A 10,738-nucleotide genomic window follows, 5' to 3' on the forward strand; every position below is an offset into this window, starting at 1 on the left:
CATTTGGGGGGACCCATGTTTCAGCCTTTCTAATAGATGGATTCATTTTTTTTAATGAAGATATTTCCTCCAAACTGGATGGATCACCCACAAAGACTGAGCATCGCCACTTTTAAATAGTCAGCGAGGCCATGCAAATTAAAGCATAATCAGAAACCACCTAAAAGTTTTAAGTTGTACGCAGAGGTGCAGGACCAGATTGTGAATGAATCCCTATCAGAGCCATTTTCCTCTGAGATAGACCTTTCCAATTTTTCCCACTACTAGTGTCTTTAGTGTTGAAGCTGTGTGTTTAGAGATCAGGAGCCTGGGAACTTCAGGGCCTCCGTGGAGCCAGAGTAATGGGTAGGAAACCAGTGCCTCCCAGGTGATTTCCACAAGCCACCACATGGCCCATGAAGTAACACAATGCCAGGGAAGACCAGCAGCTTAATGCTTTTTAACTATAGAGTCAGCTATAGACACTGCTCACTGAGAAGTGGGCCCCAGGTGCCCAGCTACCCTCAGCACTGTGGGGAATCAGTAAGAGTTCTGTTTACTGACCACATCTTTGACGCTGTTTCATCTGCTCAGTCCCAGGACTTGCGGTTGGTTCTCATGGCAGGTTAGGGTCCGACTATCGGCACAGCTTTCTTAAGAACCATGGAAACTCTTCCACCGGGCAATTGTTTTCCTGTAATAGATGTTTCCCAGGTGGTAGGTTAAAAGAAAAGCGATGTGTGCAGTCTCTCATTTGATGTTTTCTTACCAGGACAGAATGGTGTTGCTCATCCTGGGGAATCTGGTGAACTGGTCCTTGTAAGTAGTCTTAGGAAGACAAGTCTTCTCTCTTCGTTGATGTCTAGAAAACTGTGGTTTCACTTTCCTTGGCTGTCATTTTTATAAAGAAATATGAAACTAAGGTGAGTGTAAGACTGTGCTTGCCCCAGGGACTTGAAAGAAAGGTACTTTTTCCTTCTGCAAAGAATGCACTAAGAAGCCTTGTGTAGCGACAGTGGCCTCTCTTCAGGCATTGAGTTGAGTTTAATGCATTGAATTCATTTGCTCAACAAGACCAACATCAAATTTGTTATCTGCATGAATAGACTATACAGATAGTTAGACGATAGAGACTAAGTAAGTAGATGTAAAAATGAAGCATAGTTTTAAATTCTTGTAGAACTCTCCATAAATGCTACCCAGCAGACATTCCCTTTCTTACTGTGTGAGTGTGTGTAGGGGCAGTGTACAAGTCTCTTTCCTATTTCTTTCTTTCCATGTAGGTCTCAATCTTCCTACCACACCAATATCCTCCTTCTTCTTTCCCTTCATTATCACCTTGGCCTTTTGTCTTCAAATGCCTTCAAAATAGAACAGTACAACAGACACATATTTTCTATCTATATTTTATACAACATGTTCTCAACTTTAAAATGTGAATAAGTGAAATTAAAATGTGAATAATCCCTCCAAAAAAATCAGTAAATTTAATTGCTTTTATTTGTGGTTCTTAGATGATGTGCTAGAAAGTTCAGCAACCTTTGATAGAAAGATAACTCCCCACCCCTGCCCCCCTTTAAGACATGAAAGGAATGGAAGAAGAGGCATTCCTCTTCAGGGGAAGCCAGAATCTGGTCATGACAATTCAAAACTTATTTGGGGTAATGCTTCTGGAAAAATCTGCCCATAATGTTGTCACCCAGGGATTACCTCCAGGTAAGGTCTACACCTGTGAAGGTGTAGAGAAGGTCTATACCTCCTTTACATAGAGATACGTTGAGGTGGGTGATTCTTGGAGCTTGGTGCTCTTCCTGACCACTCTTTGGGGGCAGACTGCACAGTCCTGATGACTGCAAGAAAGGGTGCTTGGTGCTGGTAGGAGGAAAGGGACCAATTGCTTGATAACGAGTAACTGAAAACCAGTACTGACAATCACCTGGCTTGTCCCTGCCTCTCTGTAACCAAAACCAAACACATAATCTGCTCACAAGACAAGGTGAATGGCCTCTCTTTTCTTACACAGGAACTCTTTGGGCATCAAGGCCTGCAGGGATGAATGAGGTGTGATGACACACCAACACTAGGATAGCCTGGTAGGGGGTTACCGTCCTCTTCGTTCCTCCATCCTCAGTTTCTTGTGGACATTACAGGACATGGTATCCTGTAAGTCATGGTATGACTTAATATGAATGTTATTTTAAAAGTAATCACTCTTATATGGTCATGAAGGATGGTGTGAGTCTGTGTACATAGAAAGAGAGAGATGTATGTACATATATATGTAAGTTCACAGACACACACAGAATGAGAGAGAGATAAACCAAATGTGGCAAATGCTAATAATGGGTGAATCTGAGTAAAAAGTATACAAGAGTTTTTGGTATATTGAAGAATTCAAATTCTGGGAGGAGGAAATTTCCTATATTATACAGAACAAAGTTGGTTGGAATACAAAGTGAACCAAAAGAAAGTCCATTAAGAACAGCTTTACGCTTCAAATACTTCAGAATAAACTTTGACATAGGAGGACCCTTCCGCAGAAAACTTAATTAACCTTATTAGGAGACATAAAGGAAAACTTAATTGAACGAAGAGAGATGTCACGCCCTAGGTGAGAAGATCAGCTGTTGTAAAGATATTATTTCTCAAGTGCATGCATAAATTTCAACTTAGAATTAAGTTAATAGGATTTTATTCTGAAATTATTTGCCTACTTAGCGTAAAATTTCTAAAGGTCTCCACAAAAGAAGATTAACAGAACAAAGGGCAGAGGAGTATAGTGACTAGTCCAGTTTTATCCAACAGAACTTTCTGGAGTGATATAAATGTTCTACATGGCATTGTCCCATACGGTAGCTGTCAGCCAAATATGGTTGCTGAACACTTGAAATGTGGCTGGTGTGACTGAGGCACTGAATTTTCTATTTTATTTGTCATTAATTTAGATGTAAATGGCCACATGTAGCCACATACTGGGTATTGTAAGCTAGCCTAATCAGATAATTTGACATAGTCTAAAATAATAACACGGTGACCCAAAATTGGAAATTAGCGACAAATTAGTGAAGCAGCGTGGAGAGGATAGAAATCCAACTATGTTTGTGTACAGGTCTATATTTATAAAAACAAGCTTTTCCAAAACAAGGACATAGGAAGGGTCTTATAATAAAGAGTTTTAGTGTAACTGAATAGAAATGTGGAACATGCTAAAGGCTCATGCTAAACCCCAACCAAAATAAACTTCAGTACTGGTTTAAAAACCATAGGCAGGGCGCCTGGGTGGCTCAGTGGGTTAAAGCCTCTGCCTTCGGCTCAGGTCATGATCTCAGGGTCCTGGGATCGAGCCCCGCATCAGGCTCTCTGCTCAGCAGGGAGCCTGCTTCCTCCTCTCTCTCTCTCTGCCTGCGTCTCTGCCTACTTGTGATCTCTGTCAAATAAATAAAATCTTTAAAAAATAAAAATAAAAATAAAATAAAAATAAAAACCATAGGCAGCGAGCAAGAATTTGATAATGTGTGTCAAGGCAATTTTTGAGATAATTCTACTTCCAGTAATCTAGTCTAATGAATTAATCTTAAATGCAAAAAGAAAAAAGAAGAAGAAGCAAGAAAAGCACACTGTGTCTGAAGGGATTCAGTTAGTTGTTGAGGTGTTCTTTAGAATAATGAAAAGCTGCAGGACGCCTGGGCCCGAGAGATGATTGTGGTACCTCCACTTCGGGGACGCTTACAATCATCAAAAATGCCAGGTCTGAAAGAGGGGTCGTAATTTATGGAGGTTCAAGTTTTTTTTTAATCACCCTCCTCCCCAAAATACAAGCGGGGAGTGAAGACGCCAAGAACGTTAGGAATCCGCCTTGATGCCTACAAAGTCATTCTCCTTACACCCAGCGCGCTCTTTGGACTGGTCTATCGGCCCAGGGACTTCGCTTCCTACATGCTGGGGATCTTCATCTGTAACCTGCTGCTCTACCTGGCCTTTTACATCATCATGAAGGTAAGAGTGGGCGCTGGGGGTCCGCCCCCACCCTGGCGGCCCTGGGGCGCATGCATGCAGGACCCCAGCAGGGCAGCATGTGCTTCCCACCCACAGCTTCGAAGCTCTGAGAAGCTCCTCCCGATCCCGCTCTTCTGCATCCTGGCCACAACTTTGATGTGGGCCGCCGCACTGTACTTTTTCTTCCAGAATCTCAGCAGCTGGGAGGTAAGAGGGTCGTTTTCTTGGCCAAGGAAATGTTCTCCCTCCGTCTTGCCTCCCGGACCTTCCTCCCTCCCTCTCTTCACGGGCTTGTGGTTGTTTGTCTTTGAAACGGAAGCTTTTTCTGAGAGAGATCGTGTAGAACTGATCTTCATTACACGTCGTGGGACGATCCCACCCACACCCCCCGTGATGTTTAATGTGTGTAAAAACCTTGTTGCGTGCGTGTTCTTCTCCTAACCCGCATCCATAAACGGATCCTCAGCTGCTGGCCTTTGTAAATCCGTGGCACAGAGAGCAGAGCAGAGGCCTGGGAACCCAGGATTGTACCCGGTAACAGAGAGGAGGCCTCCACTCTCCACCACCACAATCGATTCTAGAACATTTCCATCACCCCAGAAAGCCAGCCTGGACCCATTCGTGCCGCTCCCCATTTCTCCCTCACGCCTTGGCCATAGCAACCGCTAATCTCTCTCTATAGCTCTGCCTGTTCTGGATATTTCTTACCCATTTATCATGCAGCATGTGCCTTTGAGTCTGGCGCAGGCACTCATCCATGGGGTCGCATGTGTTCGTAGCCATCTCTTTTTATTGATGAGTAACACTCCCTTGTGTGGAGACAGCGCTCCTCCTCTCTCATCAGTCACCAGACATGTGGATTGTTCCCATTCTTTGGCTCGTGCAAATGCAGCCGTGGTGAATATGGTGTACACGTTTTTGTGTGGACTCCTGTTTTCTTGGAAGCTTACTTTTGGAGCCGGGCATCCAGTAGTGTCTTCGTAGCTTTCTGGATGTTCGACCTTCTAAAGAGTTGAACTGTGGGAAGGCTCACCTACATCCCGTCTCACCTTCCTCCAGGGTACCCCAGCCGAATCCCGGGAGAAGAACCGGGAGTGTATCCTGCTGGATTTCTTTGATGACCATGACGTCTGGCACTTCCTCTCTGCCACTGCTCTGTTCTTTTCATTCTTGGTGAGTTGATAGATACTTTTTTTAAAGAAATACACTTTTTTAAAAAGATTTTGCTCATTTATTGGGGAGAAAGAGAGTGAGCAAGAGAGAAATGGAGGAGGGGGAGAGGCAGGGGAAGAGGGAGAAGCAGACCCCCTGCTGAGCAGGGAGCCCCACTCAGGACTGGATCCCAGGATCCTGAGATCATGACCTGAGCAGAAGGCAGACATTTAACTGAATGAGCCACCCAGGCGCCCCTAAAAATACCTTTATGTTAATTTCTTCTTTCTTCACATCCATATGTTTTTTCTTTTTCCCCCTCTTCCTTACCCTTTTGTATTTCTCTCGTACTTCCCTTTCCAGTTCCTCATTGTAATTCAGTATACAGACGATTTTATTTTTTTTCTCCTTCAGTTAGAGCTTTGTTTTCCTTTTCCTTTTACTCCCCAATATTTTAAGACAGAGTGACAAAATGATTTTTCTTAAATGCCCTGGTCCGGACTGAATTTGTTGTTAGAACTCGCATGACATGAATCGCCCCAAGAATCACTTTGGCATTCACTCACATTCGGGTGACATTAGATAATTCCTCCCTGTGCTGCCCTCACACTCCTCCTCCTCTTCCAGTCTCACTGAATATCTTACAGATATTTTACAAATTCCTAGCGTACTCAGGAGAGCAGCCCAGGCCTCTGCTGCTTCTCACCAGTCTCCCCAGACCTCTCCTGTAATCCCTCCATTCCTTGGGACCCAAAACACCTTTCCAGAAGCTGTGCATATACTAACAACCTTGGATGATCACTCCTGGCATCGATTCATCCTCATTTATAGATTTTTCCAAATTAAAACTCCGCAGTGCCTGGACACAGATTCAGCCGACAAAACAACGCAGCGAAGGAGACCTGTGCCCCCGGCACTCCCCGAGGTGCGGGCGCTGCGGCCGCACTGTCTCGAGGGCGGAGCGGGGCTGCCCCCTGGTGGTTAGCTGGGGAAGTTCAACAATCCGCATAAACCTCGTTCCTCGTGACTTTTATTTCTGATGAACACTTTCATTAGAGAAAAAGAGATAAACAAAAGTGGGGTGAAAGTTTCCACGCGAAGAAGTGATGGCAGAGGGAACTAAAAGTGGAGGAGGGGTGTGCATTTCTTATATAGCCATACTCTATATGCAATAAGACTTCCTTTCCTCTAAATCATTAGCCAAATGTCCCTAAGTGATAACTTCCCTGGCCACCCTATTAGCACTTTTTTTACCTTTCCTCACCCCATAGTTCTTGTGTCCCCTCCGTAGTCTAATTTCCATTACTGTTTTTATTGCATATTATTACCCAGTACACCATACTTAGCTCACCTCATTAGCATGCTATACTGTACTCAGGTATTTGCTTCACGTCTGAAGTTGTCTCTCAAATGTAAGCTCCAGAAGGGCTGGCAGTTTTGTCCCTTGTGTTCCAAACTATATCTCTGGCATTTAGAATAGCACACCATAGACCCCCGATAAACATTTGAATTAATACATGAATTATGTAATCCTAATAATCACCTGTAGAGAGTGCTGCATTGCAGAAAGCTGTAGAGGACAGAAAGGCAAGTAAGGGGTAAGAGCCAGCCTGTGTGGGTAGGTGCTTACCCTGGCTGTGACTGTGCAGCCCCGTCATCTCTCTGCCCCTCTCGTTCCAGGTTTTGTTAACCTTGGATGATGACCTAGATGTGGTCCGGAGAGACCAGATCCCTGTCTTCTGAGCCTCCAGCTTTAAGAGAGGGAGAGGGAGCAGTCGATCTTGGTGCTGTTTCATGAAAATACAGGGACTGCAGCAAGTCACCACTGCCAAATGCTCCACTCCCCCTCTGTCAAGTCAGTTCTGTGAGCATTCCCCCAGAAAGGTGAGGGGCTGGAGGGAGACTCAAGCCTGCGAGCAGGGCAGCAGAAGAGAAGCCATGGGTATGGCCAGAGGCAAGCCCTGAAGAGTCAAGGGACTCCCATCCCCTGTCGTGTGCAGCCCTGACATGGACAAAAGCTGCATCCAAGTCAACTCACTGTCTTGGGACCCCTCCCACCCCCACGAGATTTACCAGCTAGGGGGAGCGACACTGCCCTCTTCATCCAGCTGCCTCCAGGCCCAGAGAGGCCAGCAGCTTGGGTCTCCTGCTCAGACTTGAGGTGACCCCCTCTGCACCTCCACAGCTGTTGCTCTACACATCCCAGAGCACCAGCTTGCTCCTCCGAGGTCCAGGGACGACGGAGAATCCTCAGAGTCCGGTGGAGGGCTGAACCCAAGCCCCTACCCAACTGGGATAGTTCTTTTAGTAGGACCAGCTAATCACCTCCTTGGAAGGAATGCTGTATGTGTCCCCCAGGCTCCTGACCCCGTTAGAAGGGCTCTGGATTGGGCTTTGTCACACAGTTGTTCTCACAGGTGACTGTCTCTGGGCCCAAGTCTTGGGTGCTTACCTACTTCTGTGTCTTCATCTCACTGCTGTGTGTTGACCCCACGACTCAGGCTCTTCTCTCTCGGGAAGGCTCTATTACCCCATCAGCTCCAAGGCAGAAGGGGAAACAGGAAAAACTCTTCTAGCCTCAGGAACGAGAAGATTGACAGATAGGCCGAGAGACTGGTGACATCGGCATCAAGCAAACAGACCTCACCCTAAGGACGTGGCTCCCGGGGCAAATGCAGCAAAGGCGAAATTGCTTTCTCGTGCCTCCAATTCAGACAGCTAAATTCTGGGCCCACGTCACCTGTGGGGAATAAATCATTGCTCTAATCAGGGGCACTGCACTGGGGGGTCCTCCACCACCAACCAAACCCCCTGTCACTTTCTGCAGATCAGGGGCTCCAGATTTTCTCCCTGGAGTTCTCTAGAAATAATTCTTGGGGTGAACTCGTTTTACTCATCCTCTTGAGTTGCAAAGAGCAAGCCGATTAAGGACTGCCTTTTATTTGCACCTGATTTTCATTCTCTCCCAGCAAGATGTGACAGAGCTCAGCCACCCACTTCTCTCACACCGTCCGGCAATTCTGCCCCTGATGAGCCCCATCTGGACCAAGCACCCTCATTACCTGGAGTAAGATGTAATCAGAAAATAGACATAGAAATGTGTACCCCATATATATTTGCCTGTGAAACTGAAGTCACCTGTACTCCCTGCTTTCTTGATCATTCATTAGAGAAACGGATTAGGTGTCCTTTAAAAAAAAAATTATTCTGTCTCTAAAATATTTGCATAATGGCCAAAAATCACATTTTGGAAGTTTGAAAAGTTTAACAACGCAAAGATGCTTTTAATGGAACTTTCTGTGATTTACTTTTCCTAAAGTGGCCCCAAATTCATATTTGGTTTTCTGCTTTTCTTTATTCCTTAAAAACTGTTGGCTTCCATGGGCCATATGAAGACCACCTATTAAATGGTGGTGTTAGTCTAAGATCTAAACAAATCTCAAATCTGTTTAACTATGGTGTATTTGACCTAATTCTTTTATTTTAATGGATGGTTTCAAAAAAAAAAAAGATGCACTAAGAAAATGTGGACAAAGTCTGTTTGAGTGGCCCTGTAGCCCAAAGTGAATAAATTGTGAGATGCATTACCTGTGCAGTTGCTTGTTTGGAGAATGTGTCAGGTGGGGCTGCCATGTGCTTGACTGTGTTCCCATCGTGTCTGTAGTGTGCTGTGAACTCACACACCGTGGTTAGTTCTTTTCTCTGCAGCAGGACTAAAAACCCAGACCAAGCCCGCCCTTAGAGTCCTCAATTCCTCACGCACTTGTTGCTATTGCTTTCTACAATGGCAACGTTGTGGCCGGAGGACATGAGAAGGTCATCCGACAGCATCCTTGGGGTTAATAGGAATGGGGTGGGGGAGCGGGGGGCAATCGGAGCTTTTCACAGCCCAACGGCCCCCGTCCACAGCTTGCGCCTGTGCCCATGGACGTTGCTTTTTAAAGAGAAGTGAAGGTAACTCTGAAAGCCAAGTTCAGCCAGAGGTAACCGGAGAAAACAGTCACTGTGAAGAGGCTTTTGGCAGAGCAGGCACAGAAGTAATCAGAGGAGGTCAGCGGGATCAGGACAGACATGTGGCGTCCAGAGGAGCAAAGATGTGCACAGAAAAAAAAAAAGGACCTCTTCACACCTCTGACGAATGCTGGAGAGGCGAGTCCACCTGTTGACATTGCGTGGTTGAGGGATTAGCCCAGTTTTATTTTAGCAGAGGGAGAAGCCGGTGGAAAACCAGAGTCTATCTGGGGAAGGGACTTTCGGTGACTGAAGGAGCTCACCCAACCAGCTCCCCAGGGAAGAGAAAGTGGCAGCTGCTTCCTTGAGAGCTCTGACCAACCACCAGAATGTTCTGTGGGGTCACCAAATGCATGGGTCAGCAAGTCTGACAATCTCCAAATATTTCTCCTTCCCGGAGATACTGTCTCTTTGTAAAGCTTGGGAGAAAGGGAGAAACAAAGATAAACATTATTCATGGAAAGAACAGTGGAGTCTGAGAAAGATTCTGGAGCCTGATTTTAGACCAAATATGTTCACATGCTCACTTTGTGACCTGGGGCAAGTCGCTGGAACTCTCTGATCCTCTCCTATCACGCCCACTACGTGAGGGAGACAGAAGTGGAGATGTGCAGAGCCCCGAGGGCAGTGCAGGGACAGAGGAGAGTGTCACCTACCCCGTGAACCCCACAGGGAGCAGCCTCTCCACCAGGATGGCCTCTCTCTCCTCTAGATGCTGTTCACTGAAACCTGCTGTTCCGTTTCCTGTCCTCAGTTCCAGGAGGCCCTGAAGGCAGTCTGGGGGCCTCTTTGCCTTCAGAGATACCGTCCAGATTTATCAAATCTCCCAGCCCCGGGGCCCCCTTGCCCTTTACTGCTGCAAGTCACTGTCTCTGGCCCTTAATGCTCTTACTCCAACTCCAATGAAAAATCACTCCCAAAGTTAGGCCAAGTGGAAAATCCAGCTCTGTGGGTCACACCTCATTACCTCCATCTCTGCCCTGGGAATCTCAAAGAAAACCTGGATTTGCTCCTTTTTCGAGTAGCTGTTTCTACTATCGTTCAGGGAAAGCCCTGTGCAAACGTTCCCCTCACCCTCCCTGCTCCCTCAACAAATGCTCCGGAGGGAAAGCGTGGAGGGTCACCCCATATGAAGAGGGGCTTCGGCCTTTGGGAAAGAGAACTGGCCCCAGAAAGAAGCAGGAAAAGCTCATCCAGGTTTTGAAATGACTAATATCGCTGGTGAAACTAAGGAAAAGCATTGTGAGTAAAGATGCGATCTGCCCTGCCTGAAGAAATGTAAAAAGCCTTGGTTAGCATGATTCTGCCCAGTTTGTGACAGGTTTCTTTGTGGTGGTTGTCAACGCCGTTTGGTGGAGACAGGATATATTGTGTGACTAGGTTTTTTTGTCCCCTCAATATTAAATTGTCCCCTCAATATTATCCCCTCACTATTGCCAATGAGGTAAACCTTGGTCCTTAACACACGTGAATTCAAATAAGCTTCGTGGAACTCACAGATCAGCCTTCCCCATGAGTTTCCATCAGGGCTGTAGTAATAGTTTTGCTTGGACGGGATCCTCTGCGAGAAGAGACCCCCTACCCTGTGAGCTCCAAGGGC

At 46.2% G+C, this 10,738-nt stretch overlaps 1 protein-coding gene across 4 annotated transcripts in view; it reads left to right on the top strand.

Annotated features, from left to right (window-relative positions):
* SIDT1 (SID1 transmembrane family member 1) overlaps positions 1-8,624 on the top strand; it is a 91,771-nt gene extending 83,147 nt beyond the window's left edge. For 2 of the 4 annotated variants that reach the window (XM_032852230.1, XM_032852234.1), the window contains 5 exons: positions 752-798; positions 3,870-3,975; positions 4,072-4,182; positions 5,035-5,148; positions 6,808-8,624. In XM_032852230.1, the coding sequence (XP_032708121.1) occupies positions 752-798; positions 3,870-3,975; positions 4,072-4,182; positions 5,035-5,148; positions 6,808-6,870 (441 nt within the window). In that variant the 3' untranslated portion in view covers positions 6,871-8,624. Of the gene's footprint in view, positions 1-751; positions 799-3,869; positions 3,976-4,071; positions 4,183-5,034; positions 5,149-6,807 lie in introns of those variants that run through there. The other 2 variants (XM_032852231.1, XM_032852233.1) reach the window with 2 other exon arrangements.
* Positions 8,625-10,738: the final 2,114 nt, after the last annotated feature.

This window comes from Lontra canadensis, unplaced genomic scaffold (assembly GCF_010015895.1).
Source record: "Lontra canadensis isolate GAN:19392208 unplaced genomic scaffold, GSC_riverotter_1.0 scaffold6, whole genome shotgun sequence".
Classification (NCBI taxonomy): domain Eukaryota; kingdom Metazoa; phylum Chordata; class Mammalia; order Carnivora; family Mustelidae; genus Lontra; species Lontra canadensis.